Source organism: Pezoporus wallicus, unplaced genomic scaffold, assembly GCF_028554395.1.
Source record: "Pezoporus wallicus isolate ANWC-B61680 ecotype Strahan unplaced genomic scaffold, APGP_CSIRO_Pwel_v1 contig_14529, whole genome shotgun sequence".
Classification (NCBI taxonomy): Eukaryota; Metazoa; Chordata; class Aves; order Psittaciformes; family Psittacidae; genus Pezoporus; species Pezoporus wallicus.
In genome coordinates, this window is record NW_026642411.1 from 6,771 (window position 1) to 31,173 (window position 24,403).

Below are 24,403 nucleotides of genomic sequence, written 5' to 3' on the forward strand. Positions count from 1 at the left end.
CAGGAGACACCTCAGCAAACATCAGGCCACTTCCTCCCTCCTCACTGCCCCCTTCTTCACAGAGCAGGTACTCTGAAGTTACACTAAGTCCGTGTTCCAACTGCACAGAGGGCTTACGCTTTGTGTACCCATTTGAATGACCAGGAGGGATATGGCAGCACAGGGGACTGGGCTCCTGGCTTGTGTTCACCTCTACACAGATCATTAACTGCTCACTTCTGTTTTGTTATCCCAGTAACATCCTTTTGGTGGTGGTGAAGTGCCAATACACACCAACATGAACTCCTTACTGCAGACATACACTTCAGGACCACCAGAAGCTCTGATTCTATTTTATTTCTTTATCTGATATAATTGAGCACTGTGGCTTTCACACAAGGTAGGTTTTGGACAGGGAATCCCAAATTTACCTTAAACATTTTAAGTCAGTCTAATAACCCGAGAGCATCACGCTCAATAACCCAGCACTACATTGGGCTCAGCTGAAACTGGAAATTCCATTCAATTCTAGGCAGTCTTTCCTTTTCCTTATGAAATAAGCACAACTCCTACAGGTGTGTAGGAGCATTGTACACAGATACGCAACCCCCGCTTCATGTACCACACATACTGCTTCCCATTCCTCTCTGCTTCGCCAGGAGCAGAGGTATTTCATCTTGACTTCTTCAGGTTTGCCTTTCATATTTCACAGGAGCCTGGATACACCTAGGAGCAGTAACAAGTTACAATGACAAAACCAGTGCTATTTGCATGACTGAGGGTAACGTACCCTCAGGAGGATTATAGGATTAGGTCCTGAGAATCCTATAAATGCCTAAAGATAACCAGAGCTCGAAAGAAATCCTGTGTTTGACTAAATAACCTTATTTTTAATCCAGGTCTTTACACAAATCATAGAATGGTTTGGGTTGAAGAGTCCCTGAAGCTCCTCCAGCTCCAACCCCTGCCACGGGCAGGGACCTCTTCCACTGGAGCAGCTTGCTCCAAGCCCCTGTGTCCAACCTGGCCTTGAACACTGGCAGGGATGGGGCAGCCACAGCTTCTCTGGGCACCCTGTGCCAGCGCCTCAGCACCCTCACAGGGAAGAGCTTCTGCCTAAGAGCTCATCTCAGTCTCCCCTCGGGCAGGTTAAAGCCATTCTCCTTGGCCTGTCCCTGCAGGCCCTGGCCCCAGCCCCTCTCCAGGTTTCCTGGAGGCCCTTGAGGTTGTAGTTTATTTCCTGTTCCTTTCACATTAACGTTACTGCTATATTATATTTAACCAGCTATCAGCCTATCAAAGGCAGGAGCTCTCGCAGAGCTTGGCGGGACCTCTCTGTCTCTCGGCTCCACAGCCCAACGGTGCCTCAGCAGCTGCGGGCAGGAACGCGGCCAGCTCCAACTCCCCCGAGAGAACCGCACAGCAAAGCTCCACCACCCGGCCCCGAGGATGTTTTGAGAGCGAAAGATTAACGACAGCCCTTCCGACCGGGAGCCCCAGCAGCACCTCAGCCCTGCCAGGCCCACCCAGGCCGGCCCGGCGCGGAGCCGGGACGCGGGCAGGCCTCTCCCTGCAGCAGGCCGCGGCACCCCCTCAGCAGGAGGGGGGCCGGGAGCCGCAGGCGCGACGCTCCCCGCCTCAGGAGCAACGGGGACTCACCGCCTTCCGCCACCCCATCCCTCCGCGGACGCTGCGGGCTGCCCGGACCCCCCGGCCCCGCCGCGCTCCCCTCGGGCCTGGCCGCGGCCTCGGAAAGAGCCTGCGCCCGAGGCGGGGCCTTGGGGCCGGGGGCCGGCGGCTTCCCCCCGAGAGCCGCGCGGGCCGCGACGTGGTGCAGGGGAGCGCGGGGGTTCCCCGGGCGAGGTGAACGCGCTGCGTTCGCAGGCTCTTCTGGCCCGGCTTCTCCGCAGGCTGCTTCTGCGTCCACCCTGACGCTGCCCTGAACCGGGCGGTGAGGAGTCAGTCCCGGCCGTTGCTGGAGCCCGTCTGTGTCCTGTGGTGCTCTGCTGGCCGCTGCTGTTGTGAGCGGGCAGACGGAGCGGGAGCGCTCAGCTGGGGGCACGTCCTGCCCGCGGTCCAGCCTCGAACCTTCATTTACCGTCTGCGTTAAGCACAGCCGGGTGTTCTGTGGCCTTGGTGGGTCCATTTGCACTGACACTACACAGCTACTAAACTAAGCTATTTTCTCCAGAGGAATACACTTGATAATGATTATTGTGCGTGTCATCGTGTCAGCTTAAATGCGTGTCCCCAGCACCAAATACGTTACAGTATCAGTAACTGCACGTTGCCATGCTCCCGTGCTGATGCCTGGCTCGGTGCCGTTGCAGAGGAACGCGGGCAGTAGCTCGGATGGAACAGAGGACTCTGATTTCTCCACTGACCCCGAGCACACCGACAGCTCGGAGAGCGACGGCACGTCCCGGCGGTCCGCCCGCGTGACCCGCTCCTCGGCCAGGCTCAGCCAGAGCTCCCAAGGTGAATGCTTCAAGCAGCCTCTGATGCCGCAAGGAGCTCCATGGGCTCCGGGTTCCTGACCTTCAGAACTTCAGTGGGGGGGTTATACCTAAATAAAACATGCGGGATCACCTGGGAATTAGGTCTTAAAAAGAGGAAAGGTGGTTTGGATGTGGACGGGATGATATTCCTAGGTAATGAAAGCATTGCTTTTGTGCAAAGTAGTTGTTATATTGTTAGGGGAGAGGTAATAGTTTTATGAGCAGTGTAGGGCCACAAAGCCGCACACAGGGTCCCAAATGTAGCTCCACACCAGAAGCAATCTTGCTATTCCCAAAGGTTGTCTAAGCACTGATAGTTCTTATCTAAATTAGTGGTTCTCTGGCTTTCCAAATGGGAGCTGCATTGTAATTACTAGTTGTAATTAAGAAGTAATTAAGTGCAGAGAAAGCTGATGTGATTCCAGATTCCTCAGTGTTGGTAAAAGTGTCAAAAGATTTAAGCTGGGAAAATCAGAGCATCCCTTTGTGGTGACCGTGGTGGGACAGAACCCGTGGTGATACCCAGTAGTCAGGGGAAACACTGACTGGCAGTGGTTACTGTGGGTGCTAATGGTGGTGTTTCTATGGCATTAGATTCCAGCCCAGTTCATAATCCGCCATCGTTTGGAGCCGAGGAGCCTGTCTATTCTACGAGGAGGGTGACCCGCAGCCAGCAGCAGCCCGCTCCTGTGACCCCAAAGAAGTACCCGCTGCGGCAGACGCGCTCCTCGGGCTCAGAGACTGAGCAAGTGGTTGACTTCTCTGACAGAGGTAGGCAGGGTGCACTGAGGTGTTAAACCACAGCGTGCTGGGGGGGGGGTGACTCCACTCTTGAGGGCACTGTGCAGTATCCTGAGGACAGAGGGGCTCAGAGGGCTCCAGGGTTGCTTTGTGTATTTTTTGCAAGCTTGCTTTCAGGCAGATTTGTAACATCTTGATCCTTATTCAGACACTAAAAATGCAGCGGATCACGATGAGTCTCCACCTCGTACTCCCACCGGGAATGCCCCATCCTCAGAATCTGATATTGATATCTCCAGTCCAAATGTATCCCATGATGAGAGCATTGCCAAGGACATGTCCATGAAGGATTCTGGAAGTGACCTGTCTCACCGCCCTAAGCGCCGCCGCTTCCATGAAAGCTACAATTTCAACATGAAATGTCCCACTCCTGGGTGTAACTCTTTAGGTAATTTCAGATCCAGGATTAACCTGTTGGGGTTTACCTTCCTGTTGTGGTATTCAGAGTGTCCCGTTCCAACCCCCGCCCCCCCCCCCCCCCAGTTCAGTCAGACATCCTATAACTGACTTAGGATCAGAAGTAGTACTGAGAAGTGGGTGTAGAGAAGGGATATGAAGCATAGCTGCAGGTGTATTCTTCCTGGAGTGTTTTCTGGCAAAGAGTGTTTCTGGGGTGATAGGGTAAAGAACAAGTTAGGAGATGAGCACAGGAGGAAAATGCAGGCTCTTGCAGGTAGGGTGCTGGTGTCTGCCAGAGGCCCATCTTCAGACACAACTGTTGCAGACCTCGGACAGACCTGGCTGCTTGCACCAGTGCAGCTCTTGAGTTGGCCTGAAAAAGAGTTTCCTTCTTTGATCTGAAAGCTTGTGCCATGAACCAGGAAGTGTGCTCCTGCCGCACTGGTAATAGACTGTGCATGCTCCTTGAAAAGCTCCTGTGAGGGGTCGGCCCACCCCGGATACCTTTTAAACAGAAACCTCTTCAGGAGCATATGTTAAAGGTTGTTTTCTTCCTGATCCTTTGCAGGACACCTGACTGGAAAACATGAGCGACACTTCTCCATATCGGGGTGCCCACTCTACCATAATCTCTCAGCAGATGAGTGCAAGGTAAAGGAGTCTTTTATTTATCTTCCTTAATTCTTCACTGCAAGGGTGGTGTAGCACTGCAACAAGTTGTTCAAAGAAGTGGTGAATGCTTCATCCCTGGCAGTGTTCAAGGCCAGGTTGGACAGAGCCTTCGGTGACATGGTCTAGGGTGAGGTGTCCCCTGCCCATGGCAGGGTGTTGGAACTGGATGATCTTAAGGTCCTTTCCAACCTAAACCAGTTTGTGATTCTATGGGAACTGTTTTTTGGAACAAAATGCCAAGACCTGTCCTTTGTGAACAGAAAGAGAGTTCACACATTTTAGCTGATGTCTTTAGCTGCAAGACAGCAGCATTTGTGTCAAATTGTGCATTGCAACTCAGGAAATTCACCTAAGCAGGAAAAGGAAGGGGTGAAGGCTTTGATAGCAGTTTGCTGCAGCACTGACAGATGAGTTTTGGCTTCCAGGTGCGAGCACAGAGCCGGGACAAGCAGATTGAGGAGAGGATGCTGGCCCATCGGCAGGATGACAACAACAGGCACGCCACCAGACACCAGGTGAGTGACCTGCACAGTGGCTGCTTGGTTCAGAGTGCAAGAACATCAGCTTGGGGTTTCCAATGGCAATGATTTTCACTTGATTTCCCTTTTTCACTTCCCAGATAAGCTGCTGTGCTCTGACACTCCCCATTTATTGTCCCCAGTTTGTTTCAGCAAGGACAATTCATTGTATTCCTTAAATGAGAGACTGGGACAGCTGGTGGGAACAGAGAGGTGGCACTGGTCAGTAATAGTACAAAGGAGGCTGGAGCTGTTCTCAGGATGATCTTTGCTGTGTGCTTTGATGCGTAGGATAAAAGAATTGCTGCAGAACTATAACCTACAATTTTACTGTGATTAAATAGAAAAGAATAAAACTTCAGTTCATGAGTCTTGGACTTGAGCCATGATGACTTCATGAGTCAGGTCCAAGCCTTTCCCTGTGATTAAGTAGTGCATAAGGAGTGCGCCCTGTCTTGTGAGATGGAGGTACATTGGCAAAGGGGAGAAAACCTTCCCATTGTACCTGCAGTGCCCTCTTACTAGCACAAGGTTTGGTTCAGAGGTGCCAACCCTCAGCAGGTGAAAGCTGGGGCAGAGGCCCTCTAGGGTGGGAAAGTGAAGAATGTTTGAAGGGGATGGAGCCTGGTGAAGGTTCCACCTTTGGTTTCTTACAGGCACCAACAGAGAGACAGCTGCGATACAAGGAGAAAGTAGCTGAGCTCAGGAAGAAGAGGAACTCGGGCCTAAGCAAGGAGCAAAAAGAAAAGTACATGGTAAAAGCAGTCACTTTATTCTTTCATTCCCTCCTGTCCTCAGTGAGAACGCAAAGCGGGAGTTTGGTTTGCCCAGTCATCCTGCAACGTTCCCTGCTAAAACACTGCAGGATCCAACAGCTTGGTTAGCAGCATGGCAGCGAAACCTCTTCTTTTCTTGTCCTAGGAGCACAGACAAACCTATGGCAATACCAGGGAGCCTCTGCTTGAAAACCTGACGAGTGAGTATGACCTCGAGCTTTTCCGAAGAGCGCAAGCACGGGCATCGGAGGACCTGGTGAGACTTCAAACTCCTCACATGTCTCATAGCAGATGTCTGTCTTAGAAACGTGAATGCTGTCTGGGTTTTGCTGTGCAGATAGAACCAGAGTTTGTAAGAAGAACAGCTACAGCCCAGCCAAGCCAGTGAAGTTCCGCTAGGGGTAATGATGAAGTGTCAGTCATTCTGAGGCTTGGCTGGAAGTGCAGCTGGAGCTCAGCGTTGGCAGTCCTGATTGCTGCAGCGCGTCTGGGATATCTGAGGCAAAGCGTTAGGCTGTATCCTCTTCATACAGATTAGGAAAGAAGCATGAAGCGTGGCAAGGAGGTTACATTGCTTTCGTGTCAGGGGGAGTGTGATCCTACTGTTAGCATGCTCTTAAGTGCTGATTCACAGGACATTTCCTGATGAAAGGAATGGTCAGTATCTGAGTTTGACTGAGAAGAGCAATGTGGGAGAGGTCATTAGATGTGGCCACACTGAAAGATGAATTTAGAAGACTTGAAATGATTTCTTCAAAGAAATAAATAGGACCCTTCCTCTCTACCTTCTGGGTTTTTTAGGTATTTTAAATCCTGATCCATTCTTTCCTTCCCAGGAGAAGCTGCGGCTACAGGGCCAGATCACAGAGGGCAGCAATATGATCAAAACCATCGCTTTTGGCCGGTACGAGCTGGATACGTGGTACCATTCCCCCTATCCAGAGGAATATGCTCGGCTGGGGCGTCTCTACATGTGTGAGTTCTGCCTCAAGTACATGAAGAGCCAGACAATACTGCGCAGGCACATGGTAAGGGCAGAGCTGATTCCTGACCTTTACATCCCATAGAATCATAGAACAGTTTGGGTTGGAAAGGACATTAAGATCACCCAGTTCTAACCTGCTGCCATGGGCAGGGATACCTCACTGTAAACCATGGCACCCAGGCCACCCTGTCCAGCCTGGCCTTGAGCACTGCCAGGGGTGGCACAGCCACAGCTTTTCTGGGCACCCTGTGCCAGTGCCTCAACACCCTCACAGGGAAGAGCTTCTGCCTTTGTTCTAACCTGAACTTCCCCTGTAAACTTTCTAAACCATGACTGTTGTTAGCTCAGTTGCTCACTTTCAGAGGTGGGAAGTCTGCATTTTTCCTGGTATATCCAGTAGCTGTTGTAACCTTTTATGCCCTTGGAACATGGGTGTCACCCTAACTTTGTTTACCTGTCATAGGCAAAATGTGTTTGGAAACATCCACCGGGTGATGAAATCTACCGCAAAGGCTCCATTTCAGTGTTTGAAGTGGATGGCAAAAAGAACAAGGTAACAAACTGCCATGGTTGGGCCACTCTTGTGTGGAGCTGTCCTGGGTTCAGCTGTAATAGTTCTTTTTCTCCTTCTTAGTAGCTGGTGCAGTGCTGTGTTGCTCTGCTTTAGTCTAAGAATAGTGCTGGTAACACACCGATGTTATTAGTTGCTGCTAAGTAATGCTTATGCTGTTTTGGGCATGCAGAGGTTGATATTGCAAACATCAGTTCTCCCCCTTAGGAAGCCAAGCTTACCAAGGTTCATCTGAAATGGAATTGTTTCCTGGCCCAGCTGCTCTGTTTGAATGACTGTACATCATTGCTCAGATGGTTCAGAATTTTCCTGTCATTTCCCATGTCTTTGTCCACGCTTGGGATGTTCCACTGTAATAAATGGGCATATCCCATTGTCCTTTTTCTTCTAGATCTACTGTCAAAACCTGTGTCTGCTGGCAAAGCTTTTCTTGGACCATAAAACACTGTATTACGATGTTGAGCCCTTCCTCTTCTATGTCATGACAGAAGCTGACAACACTGGCTGTCACCTGATAGGATATTTCTCCAAGGTTAGTTGAAAATACATACATAAGCATTACTACTCACTAGAATGACATTTAGGACAACAGTTGTCAGTACTGAATCTCTCCTTTAATCCTGCAGTCTTAGGATTCATTGCTTTTAGGAATAGACAAAGTTTCAAACCTGATGTGCATGAATCGCTCTTACTGTTTGCTGCAGGGACTGAGGTGCTTTGCTGTAGGCATAAGTAAGGATAAAGAAAATGTAAAGAATGTAGAGAAAAATACATTGAAATAGGTATTAGTCGCCATCTTTTTTTTGTCTGAACATTTCAGTTTACACCATGTGCTTTAAATGCTGCTGTTGTTTTATTGCTGCATGTAAAGCTGGTAGATGACAGAGGTGGTGGTGAAAGTGTCACTGGCTCCTCAGTACAACTCCTTGTCCAGCCATTCTAGACTTAAAATTGTGCCCCAGACCCCCTGTTTAATGGCTCTTGAAGTGAGAGACACTGAGCCAGGTTGGGAACTGAAGGATGATCAGGTTACTTGTTAGGCAGGTTTTTCTGCTGTTGCTCCTTCCACCTTGTATCAGTTGCACAGGCTTGTTCAGTCTGTTGGATTATGATACCCATTGCTTGTACAGACCTAGACCTGTTCTTCCTCTCTCATCTTGTGTTTAGGAGAAGAATTCTTTTCTCAACTACAATGTTTCCTGTATCCTGACGATGCCTCAATACATGAGGCAAGGCTACGGCAAAATGCTCATTGACTTCAGTAAGTAGAGAAGTTCTGCAAGCATCCTTTCGCCAAGAAATCGAGTACATCTGTGGTGGTTGTTGAGCAGTTTTCATCCAGAGATGATTTCTGCATGTGCCAAAGAGGCTGAGAGTCAGGAAAGGGCAGTTTAGGAAGGATAAATAGGTTTTCTTTCCTTTGCAGGCTATTTACTTTCAAAAGTAGAAGAAAAAGTTGGCTCTCCAGAGCGCCCTCTGTCTGATTTAGGGCTCATCAGCTACCGTAGTTACTGGAAGGAAGTTCTCCTTCGTTACCTGCATAACTTCCAAGGAAAAGAGATCTCTATAAAAGGTATGGTTTCCAGCTAAATGGCTCGTTGTGAATTGGTTCAGGAACGCAGCTATGCAGCTCACTCACTTTCCTCAGTTCTGAGGCAGGTGGAGGATTACACCTTACTAAATTGGATTCTAAAATTAGTTAGCAATCATTGATCCTCAAGAGTGAATCAAGCAAAGGCAAGTTGGATTCCAGTGATACAGATAACCAGGGTGGTCAAAAGGGTACCAAGTACAGCAGCAACAGTAATACTGCGTGTACCTCCTTGCTATGTGCAGGGCATTTTGGGTGGATCACTTCAAAAGGAGTTGCATAAAACTTGGAGTTGCAAACTACCAGGTACAGGTGGAGGAATGTGTGTTTCTGCTCTGACATAAACTGATCCTGCTTTGCAGAAATCAGCCAGGAGACTGCAGTAAACCCTGTCGACATTGTGAGCACGTTGCAGGCGCTTCAGATGCTCAAGTACTGGAAGGGCAAACACCTGGTCCTCAAAAGACAGGTAAGGTTTGTGACTGCAGCTCAGGGGTTTTGTTTCTGTCTGTTAGGTTCAGACAAACCTGCTGAAGCCAGTATTTCCTTTGCACTGTGCTGGGCTTTCCAGCTTTTTCATTCCAGTGGGGGAGCACTGTAATTGTCAGATGCAGTAACTGATAACATACGTGGGCATCCAACCTGATCCTTCAGTAATGTAGAAATGCGTTGTATTGACCTTCCTTTCCAATGTGTGGAATAACATTGCACATTATGGAAGTGGCTTTTCAGGGGAGCCATGGATCAACATTCCCATCATGGTCCTCATAATGCCTGGCCCTTATTGGGCAGATGGATGACATAAACTGAATGAATGGAATCCTGAATGAGTCCTGTTTGTACCCTCATTAGACATGAAACAAGTGGTTTATAAATGCCCAAACATGACACCTTCCCTCTTTTTGTTTTCCCCTCATTGAGACTTCACTTTGTAGCTAACAGCAGCCTTATCAGTGTGATTGGAAGGGCTTCTAGGAAGCGTTGTGGAGGAAATGTTGCTTTTCAGCAGTCAGTAGGCGGTTTGTCATCTTGTGCTTTGTGAGCTTAGATGTGTGGTGGTGTACCGTGGATAATTCTCCAGTGTGGATTTGTTTTAACCTGCGCTTTCATGCTCTCTTCCTTAGGATCTGATTGATGAATGGATAGCCAAAGAGGCAAAAAGATCCAACAGCAATAAGATAATGGATCCCAGCTGTTTGAAATGGACCCCTCCGAAGGGAACTTAACTGTGTCTAACTCCTGAAGCCAGTGAACCCCAGCAGTAGAAATTACCCTAGGGATCTCTGTTGTATCTGTTGCTGTTGTGATTGGCTGGTACAGTACCCTCCTGAAAGATCAGTTCCCCTTGGTACTGTTCTGGCCCAGATCTTTTGTGCACACCACAGACGCTGGTTCTGAGGAACTTTATGTTTCGGCCTCAATGAGGTTGCAAGGATTGGATCTGTATAGGACCCAAACAAAGCTCCGAGCAGCACTGGCCCAAGGAGTTCTGATATCTGGTACTGTACCTGTCCAGTCACTGGTCTTACCCTCATGTTCTTATTCCGATGAGGTTGTGTTGTGTCCTATAATCTGGTTGTTTCTTCCTTCAGGTTCTTTGCATTCTAAGTAATGGAGATAACTTCTGTGGCTTTTGAACAAGGTCTAAAACTGCTTCTTTGGGGAAAGTCTGGTTTTCCAACAGGCTGCAGTTACACTGACTTCAGCATTTTTAACTAGTCTGATGGACTGTTCTATTCCATGTATCAAATAGCTTTAGGAAGATAATATACCACCTCTTTTCAGCAGTGTTTCCCATAGAATATAGCAGGGCTTCACATAGTTAATATTGTACAGTCAGAAGCTTGAATATCTTGTAACTGAGTGGTGTGATTCTTAGTGTTACCCTGGAGGAAAGGAGGCCAAGTGTGTGAGAACATTGTCTGAGGTTTCATAGAGTTGCTCTTGGTGTGCACTCCTGGAGCTACTGCAGTACCACATCTGGTGGAGAGACCTCTGGGATTATAAGTTTTTCCTGGTTTCTCTCTTGGATCCTTTACACAGAAACAGCCTGTTCAGAGTGTTTCACTGGAGAGACTTCTCCCAGAGCAGTCTTCCCTGACTTGCAGGTCTCTTTGGATTGGAGAGGCTTTTCTCCTCTAGACTGAAGAAATAAGATCTTTAACCAGACTTTTTGCTGGCCTTGTCCAAACAGCCACAGAGCCTCTCCAATGCCAAGCTCGTCAGTTGGTGGCTTGCCTACAGTGGCCATTCTGTGCATCAGTGGCAGCTCCTGTTAGCTGTGTGGATGGTTTGCTTCTCTGACAGTGAGTCCTTGTTTGTCTTTGTAAAACAACAAAGCTTTTACTTCCTCTCTCCCATCAGCACCACTGGAAGAAAATCATACAATGGCTTTCAAGTATAACCACTGTTCTTGTGCCACAAGTTTCCTCTATGGCTCCAGCATGATAAAAAGGAGGGGGCAGTCTTGGGGTAGATGATGGCAGTGTCATATAGTGCTGATTTCATTTAGACTTTCCAATGCTTACTCATGGAATGGTGGCTGAAATGAAGCACTTGGAATGTACTGGTAGGTAGGAGCCATTTCCTGTTAACCACTGCCCATCCTGATGTGGAAAAGCTCTCTCTTGCTCTCCTGATGGTGTCCACCTTTCTCTGCCTCCTTAAAAAACGATCTACGTGGTGTAGACCTTGTGGGCATTACTGAACTTTGCTGTCTCGTGCCCTTTGCTCCTGTATTGTAACTACAAGATACTCATGAAACTATCCAGCAAAGTAGATCTCTTGTGGAGTGGGGAAGAAGGCCGTTCTTGTGCAGAAGCTGAACCTTGTTCCCCTGATGTGGTAGAATGTGCTGTTCTTGTATCTCCTTCCAATAAAGCATGTTCTCTGCGCAGCGTTGGGCCGCCTTTGTTTCATTCTGGTGTTTTTCAGTCAGATGCCGTTTTGCCACCGGGACGGCGGGGACGCCCCGGGCCGGGAGCTGAGCGGGCGGGCGGGGTTGGCCTGAGAAATCATGCAGGGGTGATCGCCAGGAGCGTCCCATTCTGCTTCCCAGCACCACCCATCAGCCACTCCCCAAAGCACATATGTGCCCCACAAGAGCCTCACACCCCCCCCAGCCTGGAGGCAGCCCCGCACTCAGGCACAGAGCCAGCAGCCTGGTAATTACAGATGCTTAATTAGTGACAGCAGGGAGCTTCCTTAACAAAGCACATTAATTACAGGCAATGTGCTCCACTGAGAAGACCAGGACCACCTGGGCTGGTACCACCCCCTCCAGCACAGGCTGTGCTGCAACATCCCCATGGCTTGGCAGACACGCGTTGTCCAGCCAGGACTGGGATGTCGGCACCAACCTGTGGGGAGGAGCCCTCTGCAGAGCACGGAGATAAAACCTGTCTCTGTTTGGGGTCACGCTGTCAGCAGGGGTTTGTGATAGGCTTTGTGATGGGGTGGCTTGTGGGGAGGAAGCCAATGTGCATGAGGTGCCAGCCTCAAACAATGGGTATGGTGCTCAGCACCTGCAGGGTCTGTGTCCCTGTGTATCCGGGGGGCCCTGCCGTGGCAGGGGGTTGGAGCAGGTCATCTCCTTCCAGCCCCGATGATTCTGTGATCCAATGGGGTCCAGGGCAGGGACGTGTGGGAGAAACCATCCTGAGGAGCACGGAGCTCACAGTCTCTCCTCAACCACGTTGTAGTACTCTGTGGGGAGAAAGGAGGAGCTGGGGACTGCCCAAGGGCACCCCCAGACTCCATGGACAGAGGGAGCGGGGGGGGGCTCAGCCTCTGCCCGGGTTGATGCATGCCTGGGGGCAAGGTGAGAACATTGCCCTGGAGGGACAGGGGAGGGCGCATCCTTACCCGATGCTGGTGGGATGCTGGCTCCCACAGTCCCGGTGGCGCTGGGAGGCGGGGGGGGCGGTACCGCGCTGCGGGAGGGGAGCGAGGACAGGAGCAAGAGTGGAGGAGCAGCTCGGGCTGGAGCCCTCTTACACCTCATGGGAGGCCCAAAGCAGCAGCCCCGTTACTCACAGCTCCGCATCCTCAGCTCCTGAGCCCAGGTACCGCACGGCCGCCGGCCCCCACTCCTGTACAGGGCCCGGCCATGACAGGACGGGAAGGGGCCAGAGGTAGGGGATGTAGTGGTGGTGGAACACCATGGCCTCCTCTCCCTCCACCGTCTGCAAAGGCTCCTCCATGGCCTGTGGGGAGCAGCAAGACCCCCCTTTCAGCAGCCGTTTCCCTGGGGCACAGCCCCCAAAGGCACCAGCAAGGGAACTCCCATGGAGCCACAGCACGGCTCCGTCCCACCCCATGGTCAGACCCCGGAGAAGCCTGCTGGGGACACACGGAGGTGGCAGCCCCATGGATGGGACCTCGGAATGCAGCTGGGAAGAGCCGGTTGGATCTGAGCAGTGTGGCGCAACGGGCGCAGGCTTTGGCTGGAGATGGCTTTGAACCGGAGCCCCGTGTCGGTGTCAGCCCCGCACCGCGGCGCAGGGAGGCCCCTGCCCCTTCCCGGCTGGGATGCATCACCTGCGAGCCGCCTGGCTGCGATCTGTGCTGGCGGAGCCGGGGCCAAGCCAGCACAAAGAGCCCCTGAGGGCTGCAGGGCGTGAACTGAGCGGGGCTGGGACCAGCCAGGAGGGGGCTCGTGCTGTGCCGGAGCAGGACGCGCACATCCCGCTCTCCTGAGCACCTCTGCGAGGGTCCCTTTGCCCTTCCTGTTGCTCCTCTCCATGGGCCCTTGGCTCATCCAGCACCCCTGACCCCTACCTGGGCAGCGGCTGGGGACGGCCCAAGCCCAAAGGCCGTCAGCGCCGACAGAGCCAGGCTGTTCATCAGCACCTGGTGCATGTGGGAGCTCTGGATCATCATCAGCTCCATGAAACCTGCTGGAGAGGCAGGGCCCTGCATCAGGGAGACCAGAGCAAGGGCACCAGCAGCACAGCCTGGGCTGGGGCGGGCCGGGGCTTGTCCCTGTGCCTCAGCAGTGGGAGCGAAGCCAGGCTCCCCCCACCCATGGAAGGCCCATGTGGCACTTCAAGATTATTTGTGCTTGGATAAAGCTCCAGAATAGCCCCATTGCAGCCCTTTTCTTCCCTGCAAATGTGATTAAACACCTGCTGTGGCTTGCTGGACGCTGCTCACAAGAGGTGATCATGGTGCTGGAGGCATCAGCCTTCCCACCCGTTTGGAGGATGGCTCTGGTGCTGGCAGCACTCAGTGCCTTGGCAAAGGCTCTGCCTTGGCAGTGGGCAGCAGAGCTGGTGGCCTGGGGCTGGCACTGCACGGGGGGCACTGCCTCAGCTCGGCTTAGTCGTGTACAGGGAGCTCAGAACCCCTCAAAGGAGGCAGGAGCTGGGGCTGGGCCATGGGGGCTGCTCCCATTTCTGTTCCCAGGACCAAGCACCTGTGGAGCTGGGTCCAGCAGAGGAGCAGGATGGGGATGCTCGGTGCCTCCCCAGCTCCTGCTTTGGCTCCACATGAGGAGCTGGGGCCCAGAGCAGCCCCAGAGCAGGCAGAAGCTGTGGGGCAGCTGCTGAGGGCAATCCCACTCTGCATCCCCATTAAAACATCCCCATGTGCCGCAGGCATGAGCTTCCCATACAAAACACCTCCTGGAGGGGCTGCCCCTGAGGTCCTGTTGTGCACAAGCCCTGTGATCCCCTGTTAGCGTCAGCCAGGGTAAAGAAGGGTTTGGGCATCCCCATACCCCAAGTGTCAGATCCCAAAATGCTTTCACAGCCGCAGGGATGTGCTCCCAGGGCACCCATCGTGCCCTCCAGCGAACAGATTGCAGCACAAGTGGGAGGTGCCTGGAGCTGGATCCATGAGGAGGGAACGGGCCAGCAGCCAGGCACTGAGCAGGGAGGAGAAGGTACACAAAGGGCTGGCAGCTCCTGATGGATCCCTCCCATCCCAATGGATAAGCACCACAGGGCTGCGAGGTGCCAGGCTGGGGTCTCTGTTCTCTGCTCACTCCAGTTTTCAGCGTGCCCATTGCTCTGTGTATCCTGAAAGACAGCTCAACCTTCCCCCCTTCCCTCAACCCATAGCATGTCCCAGGCCCCACAACCTCCCCATCTCTGCTGTCTGCTCCCCTGTCCAGCTGGATGGATCCTGGTTTGCATGAGGGTGGGTGAAGCCCCCCTGGACAGTTGGTCTTTGCTCCTGCCTGCACATCCCATGGGCTTGGGGCCGGCATGTGTCCCACTCCCATCCCACCTCCCATGGCCAAGGAGCTGGTACCACCCTGGCTGACCCTGGTGATGCTCCGATCTCCATCCCCACGTGAAACGGGATTTTGGAGAAGGAGAGATGGATTTCAACAAAGCCCCAAAACCATTCCCTGGGAGCACCCTGGTGCGGCCAAATCCAGCCCCGACTTCAGGGTGGTTTGAAGCACCCGAAATCGCATCCCATGCGATCCACCGCGGTGCAGCCGGCTCTGAGGCTGCGGAGGGCGCGCTCAGCCCCATTCCCCGCCCCGTGCTGGGGAGCGGGAGGAGGTCGAGATTAACCCGGATTAACGCCGCATCCATCACGCACCTCCGCGGACACGCGGGGCTCCGGGGCCGGGCTCCAGCGCCACGGCGGGCCCCGGGAGCTGCTGCAGGATCCTCACCGGCGGCCGGGGCTGGAAGGCAGGGAGGAAAACCCGGGGTCTCCGCGCTCGGGTCAAGGCAGTGCCCGGGGCAGGAGCCGGCGGCCCCGGCCCGAGCGGGGAGCAGGGCAGGGAGGAGCGGATCTTGCGCTGGTCCCCGCCTCCCCATCCCTGTAACTGGGGTGAACGGCGCCTCTGAGGACACGTTCCTGTGCACAGGCGGCATCCTGCAGAGAGCAGACCCCAGTGCCCCCCCAAACCCCCACCACATCCCATTTTCCTAACCCTTTCCTCATGAGCATCCCATAAACCCAGAGGCAGGACGGCTCTCCCGGGCTTACCCTGCGCGGGATGATGCAGGTCCCTGCTGGGGTGGCCCTGCAGACCCCACGGGGGTCCCCCACTGCTCCCAGCTCCATGGCTGGGCCCGGCAGGGCAATGGGATGAGGGAGCTGGAGCAGGGCTCGTTGCTAGAGCTGCCCTAGGAGCAGCCAAACAAACCCTGCCCGGGGGAGGAGTGTCCCTGGGCTGGGTTTCCCTGCGGTGTGGCCCCAGGATAACCCCCCCCCCCCCAGTGCACAGGGCTGCGGGGCAGGGGCGCTTGGTGCCCCCCATGGGGTTTCCCCAGAGGGAAGGGCCGGGAGCAGGGGGTGAGGGTTTACCTGAGCCTTGCTACTGCTGCCAGGCACCGGGAAGAGCTGGGCCCAGGGCTGGGGCTGCTCAGCCCCACCAGCAGCACCTCGCAGCTTCTGGCTTTGGGGCCTGTCCTAAAATCCCAAGTCCCGGCACGCTGTGGTCTCCACAGGTCCCGTCCATTGCTGCTGGTGGAATACGGGTCTGCTCCTGCCCCGTGGTCTTGGTTCCTGTTTCCCGGTCTCTGGGGCTGCATTCCTGAACTGGGGTGTGTTTGGGGATGCTGCATCTGGGCAGCTGATAACAACACAAAGTGGCTTAGGCTGCCACACGGGGGCTGAGTTCCAACCAGCTCCAACCCCCTGCCACGAGCAGGGACACCTTCCACTGGAGCAGCTTCTCCAACCTGGCCTTGAGCACTGCCAGGGATGGGGCAGCCACAGCTTCTCTGGGCACCCTGTGCCAGCGCCTCAGCACCCTCACAGGGAAGAGCTTCTGCCTAAGAGCTCATCTCAGTCTCCCCTCTGGCAGGTTAAAGCCATTCCCCTTGGCCTGTCCCTCCATCCCTTGTCCCAAGCCCCTCTCCAGCTTTCCTGCAGCCCCTTCAGGCCCTGGAGCTGCTCTCAGGTCTCCCCTTCAGGAGCCTTCTCCAGGCTGCCCCAGCCCAGCTCTCTCAGCCTGGCTCCAGAGCAGAGCTGCTCCAGCCCTCGCAGCAGCTCCGTGCCCTCCTCTGCCCTCTCTCCAGCAGCTCCACGTCCCTCCTGCGCTGTTGCCCGTGGTGGCCGGGCTGGGGTGTCCCCAGACCCGCTCCTGCCTCCAGCCCCCCCCGTGCGGACGGAGCAGGGGGTGGAGCCTCCCTCGTTGCCACCCTCAGGAGCCGTCGCGCTCTGCCTTGCGGACACGGAGCCCGTCGGCACCGGGCAGGGACGGGGGCACAGCCAGAGCCTGGGAGCGGGTCAGGGTCCTGCTGCGAGAGGAGGTCCTGGAGGGAGCCAGGAGCAGGGAAGTGGGGTTTGGGGTCCAGGTGTGCCCCCCCCCCCCGGCAGGGCCATGCAGGAGGAGCTGGGCTGTCCCCAGCCCCTCGGGCACTGAGGCAGGGCACCCGCGGACAGGGAAGCCCAGGGGTGGTTCCAGCTATGCGGGGCCCGCTGCAGCCCCCCGGCACCCGCGCACTGCTGGTCCTGCTGCTCGCGTTCCCGATGCCGTGGGTAAGCATCCCGGGGGAGCACGGGATAGGAGCGGGCGGGCGGCACGCACAGGTCCCTGCCTGTGACAGCCTGGGGAGTACGGTCCCGGTCAGGGCTCACGTCCCCATCCCTGTCCCCATCCCTTGTGCTGCGCGACCCGGGGGTGATTCCAGGCTCTGGGAGCTGCCGGCACCGCAGCACACCCCCCCCCCCGCTGCCTTCACAACAGCTCTGGGGATCAGTTTGGTTCCCTGCGGCGGGGGGGGAGGGGGTGTGTGATGCTGGGACCTCTCTGTGCTCCCCAGGGCTGGGACCATGCTCGGAGGCAGCCGCAAAGCTCCTGTGGGTTCAGCTCCCGGCCGGCTTCGGGACACCCCACTCTGCCCTGCCCTGGGGACCGTCCCCTCCATCCTCACATGGGTGCTGGGGCTGTGCTCACACTGATCCCAAACCTCAAGGGCTTGGGAAGCATCCATTGGAGTGAAGGTCGGGATGGGTGTAGGGTGCTGGGGTCAGGACCGTGTGTGGGGCGCTCCCCATCTCCAGGCAGAGCCATAGGGATGGTGACACCGGATGTCTGCTGAAATGGGGGACATGGAGCTGTTGAGCTGCCGCGGGGTGGGGGCTGGAAAACCCACCCGAAGATGTCAAATTGCTTCAGCAGGAAACGCAGGGTGAGGGCTCCAGTGGGAGGGGGGCTCAGGTCGGTGTTCCTCTGCCAAGCCTTCAGGATGTCTCCTTTGTTCCGTAAGTTCTTTAGCCAACATGGTTTGGATCATGGGGAAGAGAAGAAAATTGAAAGAAAGGGAAAGGAAAAATAGGAAAGAAAAAAAACCTGGAAAAAATGATGGAAATTTTGAAGGGAAGGAAAGAGAAGGAAAAGGGGGGGGGGGAGGGAAGGGGGAAAGGAAAAGGGGAAAGAAAAAGGAAAGGGAAGGGAAAAGGAAAGGGAAAGGGAAAGCAAGCAGGGGAATGGGAGCACTTCGAGGATAAGGAGAGGGATGGCATCAGTCCCCTTCCCAGAAGGAGAAACTGAGGCCCCCAAGGAGCTGCCTGCCCTGCAGCAAGCTGTGCCGGTGCCCGCTCTGGTGCTGCAGCAGCCGGGCTGCGTGCCCATAGATAACAAACCCCAGCAGCAGAAGGAGCAGACGTGCCCAAAGAGCTGGGGTTTAAAACCTAAAGACAGGGGGTCCTTGCTCAGGCTTTGGATGAGCTCATCTCTGCCCTGCTGATGGGGCCCCTCTGTCTTTCAGCTCAGCTCCTCTGTGTGGAGCTTGTGTCCTGGTGGAGCATCACACACTTGTGGAGGGAATTAGGAATAATTTAGGTGGTTCCTGGTGGTGTTTGAAAGGCAAATGGTAGAAAGCCAAGGAAATGGCAGGGGCTGAAAGCTCTCCTGGATCTGACTGCTAAGCAGTGACTCTTGGCTGGTACCCTCCTGCTCAGGCATCCTCTGCCTGCCCTTTCCCCCTTCCCAAGGTGCAAGCAACTCATCCCGACTGCTCCGTGGTCCTCTATTTCCAAGAGCAAGAAGCTGAATGTCTGGAGGTTATCAGGAGTGAGAGGCAAACACCAGCCCCCCCCGGCGAACAAGGTGAGTACGAGCTGCATGGGGCTCATCTCCCACGGGATGAGGGTGAGGATTTGCTATGGGGGACTCTATAAGATGATCCACAGTGGGGGTGGGTTGCAGAGAGGACATGGTTGCAGGAAAGCAGGTATATTTAGGGAAATGGGAGAGAAAAGGCTTGTTTTATTTTGCCCTGTCCCCAGAACTTGCCTCCATCACCTCTTTTCCATGGATTCCAGCCCCACAAATCCCTCCAAGACTGGCCTTTTGCTGGAATGAGAGAAAAATGAATCACACTTGTCTGAGTCCCCATTCCCTGGCTGGGATTAGATGTGGCTTCAGGTTAACGTGCATCTATGAGGTTAATAATGTAGAAGATGCGCAAGGAGGAGCGCCGGAAGTGTGGTGTCCATGGCTCATCCTGCTCTGCTGCAGCACTCACACTTCACGGCCCCACGTCTGCTTGGCCATGCTCATTTCCAGGGTGATTGGAGACCCATTGAAAGTTGAACCTGGTGCCGGGGAGAGAAGGCAAACACGTCTGAGCTGAGTGCTCTCCAGGAAGTCCTGCTTTCTCCTCTTCCCCCTCGGGCTGGAGGCATCCCGAGCTGACCCAGCTGCAGGAATCCAGGATAATTCCGCAGTATTACAGATGCCACCAGGGAAGCCCAAGCCCTTCCCACCCCCTCATCCCTGGGGTTTTCCCCAGGAGCTCAGGGTCTGCTGCACCCCCAGGAAACAGCAGCTCCCATCTCGCCGCGGGGCTCAAAGGGGAGGCGGTTCCCAGCAGCTCCTCGTTCCAGAGGGGGACGGCGCAGCCCCGTGGACCGGGTGACCGCGGCTCTCCCGTTACCTCCGTGTGCCCAAGGGGCTCTGCGCGTGTGTGCGTGCCCGGCACGTCCCTTCCCGCTGGCGCTGACCATCCCGTCCCTCCCAGGCTGCCAGACGGAGTGGGATGGAGTCAGCTGCTGGCCAGCAGCGCCCCGCGGCCAGGCCCGGGCCCTCTCCTGCCCCGGCATCCTCCACGTCTTCAAGAGGACCGAAGGTGCAGTGCAGTGAGAATGCAGCCGGGGGCATGCGGGAGGGCTCATCCCCTACCTGCCCTGGGGCCTTGCCCCCCCCCCCCCCCCCCCCCCCCCCCCCCCCCCCCCCCCCCCCCCCCCCCCCCCCCCCCCCCCCCCCCCCCCCCCCGCCCCTTCGCCCTTCCCCTCTGCTCCCTCTGCCCCATCTGAGAGCTTGGCACATACTGCACTGCAAGGGCTGCTGCCGAGGAAAGAGCCCCCAACCCTTCCATCAGCCAGTACCAAGCATCCCAAGTCCCGTCAGCTGCCAGAGGGGAGACTGAGATGAGCTCTTAGGCAGAAGCTCTTCCCTGTGAGGGTGCTGAGGCGCTGGCACAGGGTGCCCAGAGAAGCTGTGGCTGCCCCATCCCTGGCAGTGCTCAAGGCCAGGTTGGACACAGGGGCTTGGAGCAAGCTGCTCCAGTGGAAGGGGTCCCTGCCCGGGAGCACTCCCAGGGACGGTGACCCCAGCACTGCCCTAGGCAGCCTGTTCCAATGCCTGAGGTGTTCGTGATCTCCGGAGCCATTTGGATATTGGGGATCTGGGTATGGGGATGCTGGCGCTGGGGTTTAGGCTCCATCCCGGAGAGCAGGTACCATCCCCAGGCTGGATATCTGTGGGTGCTGATGCAGAGGTGAAGCCCATGCCTCCTGTGAGGTCCCTTCTTGCTGCTGCAGCGTTGATCTGGAGGAACTGCACCAGGTCGGGATGGAGCCTCCCCAGCCCTCCCTACTACAGTGCCTGTGAGCTGGAGCCCATCGGCAACAACACCGAGGCCAAGGCAAGTGGGTACCCAGCAACTGTGGGACATCTCCCCAGCATCCCCTGCCCCACACTGACCCGTGTTTTTGGGCAATGGAACATGAATTTGCCCTCGGGGATATGGAGTTGGCTTCATCCTGGGTGCTGAGCTTCCCGGAGGGGTCTGAGCTGGGCTGGGCAAGGCCTGGGGCATCCCCCTGCAGCCTCCCTGCCCATTGCAGGGCAGTGACTCCCAGCCCCGCCGGTGCTTTCCCTTCCAGAGGAGCTATTTTGTCACCATGAAGGTGCTTTACACCTGCGGCTACTCCATGTCCCTGGCAGCCCTGCTCCTGGCCATCGGCATCTTCTCCTGCTTCAGGTAGGGCTCCAGAAGTGGCTCCCGAAGGAGCCCATCTGCTCTCCCTGCTCCTCCCCGGGCCCAGCACATCTCTCCCACAGGAAGCTGCATTGCACCAGGAATTCTATCCACATCCACTTCTTCACCTCCTTCATCCTGCGTGGAGCCGCCGTGTTCGCCAAGGATGCCGTCCTCTTCTCAGACGAGTCCATCGATCACTGCACCATGTCAACGGTAAGGCAGCAAGTCCCAGCCCAGGCATGGTGCAGGGGGGGCCGCAGGGAATGTGCAGGACTGGTGCAGCATCCCTGGGGTGCTCTGAAAGGCCATCACAGGTCTCCCCGTGCGGATGGACAGGAGCTGACCATGTCCTGTGCCCCCAGGCAGGGTCTGATGCCAGCCAGCACCCCTGAGCCTTCCTCCTCCTCCTCGTCCTCCCAGGTGAGCTGCAAAGCAGCCATCGCCTTCTTCCAGTACTCGGTCCTGGCCAACTTCTACTGGCTGCTGGTGGAGGGCCTGTACCTGCAGACCCTGCTGCTGCTCGCCTTCACCTCGGACAAGAGGTACATCTGGTGGTACATCCTCATCGGCTGGGGTGAGTGCGGGGCTCCCCAGCACATCGACGCCTCCAGCATCGCCCCTGTGACCCACACCAGGCACTTCTGGGGATTGCCTGCTCTGAGACCCATCTGGCCCGAGCTCCACAGGCACCATGGTTCACGTGGCTGCTCTTGGCCCCCACTCCATCCCCTCTCTGCACAGCCCTGTGCCTCCTGCCAGCCCCTGGGGCCGGTTGGGCAGCCTGGCCTGATCCCTGCCCTTGTGGCATGTGTGCAGGATCACTCAAAAGGGAAATGTTTGCTAATGCTCAGCAAAGCCTTTGCAACAGCACCTGATACCAACCCATCCTGAGCATGGTCAGGATGGGGCAGAGACAGCTCCTTCCTTCTTCCTGCATCCATCTGGGGCTGGAATCACCTGTCCCAGGCGTCCACATTAGATGTAAGAGCACATAGAAGGGGAGGAGGGTAACCAGGATGTGACACAGGCACCTCAGCATCAGTGGGATCCTTTTAAAACCTGGAGAAGGGGGAATGTCACCTCCCTGACACCCCTCCGGCGCAGACACGTGGTTCTGGGGCTGGAGGGGAGGTACAGGGGTTCCTCAGAGCCCCTGGGACTCCATATCCCTGCCTGGCTCCTGTCCTTGCAGGCGTCCCCATGCTCACAGTCTGCGTATGGGTGGTCACCAGGCTGCAGTACGACAACCATGGGTAAGAGCAGCCACACCTCTGTGTTCTGCGGCCACGTGTCCCCCGTGCAAGCCCCAGGGGATGAAGCTCTTGCATGGGAGGCTCCGGAGGGGAGCACGGGTCAGCACTTTGATGCTGCCTCTGTTTTCTGGTGGGGCAAGAGGAGCAGTGCAGACAGGGCCGAGGCGGCAGAGCCCTTTCTCCTCTCCTGCAGGTGCTGGGATGACTACACCAACCCTTACTGGTGGGTGATCAAGGCTCCCATCCTCCTGGCCATATTTGTGAGTGTGGCCCCTAAACACCCCAGACCACAGGGTCCCACATGGACAGGGGCATCCAGCCAGGGTCTGTGCAGAGCCTGAGATGGGCTTCCCATGGCAGGTGAACTTCCTCATCTTCCTCAATGTCACCAGGATGTTAGCGCAGAAGATCCGCTCCCCAGACATCAGCAGGAACTACAAGCAGCAGTACATGTACGGGCTGGCTTGGGCAAGGGGACCTTTCCTCTCCTGGTTTCTGGGGTGACCCAGAGCAGCAGGGACCCCTCCCTAGAGGAGAGCAGTGCTTGGAGCCCCAAAACCTGCCTGTCATTGCAAACCTGCTCCGGGTTAACCCCGAGCTCTTGGGCAGGTCTTAGTGATGGCTCAGCAGGACCCTGGCCTGTGCCCAGGGCCCCTCTCATGCCACCGCTCTCCGCAGGAGGCTGACGAAGTCCACGCTGCTCCTCATCCCCCTCTTTGGGGTGCACTACGTGGTGTTCGCGCTCTTTCCCGAGCACATCGCTGTGGATGCTCGGCTCTGCTTCGAGCTGGTCCTTGGCTCCTACCAGGTACAAACTGGGGGCGATCACAGCAGCAGAGATGCACAAAGTGCTTTGGGTTGAAGGGACCTTAAAGCTCACCCAGCTCCAACCCCTGCCACGGGCAGGGACACCTTCCACTGGAGCAGCGTGCTCCAAGCAACCCATCACATGGGGAGGCAAAGACCCCAGGTACCCATCCCAGCCCAAACCAGGAGCCGCTGGGATGTGCTGCTGGGGCTTTTCACTCTTCTGGGAGAGGCCTGTGGCACCCCACAGCTCCACCAGGGACAAAGCACAAGAGTTGTGGCCCACTGAACAACTTGCTTTAACCCTCTCCTGCCCATGGGATGGGGTGAGAGATGTGGGGGGTGCTAAACGAAGGCAGGAGATGAGCATGAAGGGGTCTAGCTGGGTAAAACTTGCTCGCCCTGTCCTTGCCAGGGGTTCCTGGTGGCTCTGCTCTACTGCTTCCTCAATGGGGAGGTGAGTGTGTCCCCAGCCTGAGTTCCCTGGGTGCCACAGCCACATATGTGGGCACCCAGACCCCCACCAAGGGTGCACCCCAATGAGCACGGCATGGCATGCATACAACCATGCATGTGTGCACACAGACATGCATGGGGGTCCTTACCTTCTTGCACTCTGAACCCCCTGTCGAGGCCTGGGTGCAGCTCCTGCCCCTCCATTGGGTGCTGCCTGGTGGCCCTGAGTGCCAGCACTGGCCCCTGGTGTTGGTTCAGGTCCAGGCTGAGATCAAGCGGAACTGGGGCAAGTGGCAGTCATCGATGGAGAGCAACGTCTTCAACCTGGTGACCCAAGACTTCACAGCATGATGAGGATGGCGCTGGTGGAAACACACCCTCGAGGACGGGGGGGGGAAGCTCCATGCCTGCTGCCCCATAAACACAATAGGAAGGATTCTGTAGGGTCTGGGTCTGGCATCCTTGGAGGGCAGTGGGAGCGGCTGTTGGGATGTTGAGCTCTGCCTGCTCAGGTGCTGGTGGCTCTTGTGGCTCCCTGTGAGTGTCCTCCCTGCCCAAAGCTCTCTTTGCAGTGTGGTCAGTGTTTCAGGCAAAGGGAATAGACCCTCCCCACCTTTTCTGCCCTGGGAATGGGTAGGAAGGACAAGCAGCATTTTACATTCACATCAGTGGCAGTTTCCACTTAGCACTGGAATGAAAACTGGAGCAGCCTCAACCCTGCAGGGATTTACTGCTCGTTATTTTCCCCTCCTTTCTTGGTTTACAGAATCATTTTGAGCTCTCCCAAGGGCTTTGCATTGCAGGGACAGGAGAGTTTGCCAGCAGCAGGACTGCCCCGTCTTCACTGGGGACTTGTTTGCCTGGGACTGGGGAGGCTTTTGCCAATAAAGCCTTGTTCTGAACCCAGCATCCCTT

At 55.7% G+C, this 24,403-nt stretch overlaps 3 protein-coding genes across 3 annotated transcripts; 2 read left to right on the forward strand and 1 right to left on the reverse strand.

Moving 5' to 3' along the window:
* Nucleotides 1-2,266: 2,266 nt before the first annotated feature.
* Nucleotides 2,267-10,713, forward strand: KAT7 (lysine acetyltransferase 7). Its single transcript, XM_057429923.1, has 14 exons — nucleotides 2,267-2,457; nucleotides 3,072-3,248; nucleotides 3,427-3,666; nucleotides 4,246-4,328; nucleotides 4,775-4,864; nucleotides 5,524-5,622; nucleotides 5,789-5,899; nucleotides 6,480-6,671; nucleotides 7,092-7,181; nucleotides 7,591-7,731; nucleotides 8,367-8,460; nucleotides 8,626-8,772; nucleotides 9,153-9,259; nucleotides 9,915-10,713. The coding sequence occupies exons 1-14, from the start codon at nucleotides 2,286-2,288 to the stop codon at nucleotides 10,014-10,016; spliced, it is 1,845 nt and encodes a 614-aa protein (XP_057285906.1). The 5' UTR covers nucleotides 2,267-2,285; the 3' UTR covers nucleotides 10,017-10,713.
* Nucleotides 10,714-12,442: 1,729 nt separating this feature from the next.
* On the reverse strand, nucleotides 12,443-15,878 carry PRR29 (proline rich 29). Its single transcript, XM_057429930.1, has 6 exons — nucleotides 15,742-15,878; nucleotides 15,346-15,433; nucleotides 13,570-13,685; nucleotides 12,826-12,995; nucleotides 12,655-12,722; nucleotides 12,443-12,495 (listed from the first exon to the last, which is right to left on the reverse strand). Exons 1-6 carry the CDS (start codon nucleotides 15,817-15,819, stop codon nucleotides 12,464-12,466), a joined length of 552 nt encoding a protein of 183 aa, XP_057285913.1. The 5' UTR covers nucleotides 15,820-15,878; the 3' UTR covers nucleotides 12,443-12,463.
* A 1,265-nt stretch (nucleotides 15,879-17,143) lies between these two features.
* Nucleotides 17,144-24,122, forward strand: LOC130610233 (vasoactive intestinal polypeptide receptor 1-like). The gene is made up of 13 exons (XM_057429924.1): nucleotides 17,144-17,241; nucleotides 18,700-18,814; nucleotides 19,728-19,835; nucleotides 20,530-20,633; nucleotides 20,875-20,972; nucleotides 21,053-21,185; nucleotides 21,393-21,546; nucleotides 22,165-22,225; nucleotides 22,419-22,485; nucleotides 22,586-22,677; nucleotides 22,904-23,033; nucleotides 23,448-23,489; nucleotides 23,747-24,122. The coding sequence occupies exons 1-13, from the start codon at nucleotides 17,170-17,172 to the stop codon at nucleotides 23,837-23,839; spliced, it is 1,269 nt and encodes a 422-aa protein (XP_057285907.1). The 5' UTR covers nucleotides 17,144-17,169; the 3' UTR covers nucleotides 23,840-24,122.
* Nucleotides 24,123-24,403: the final 281 nt, after the last annotated feature.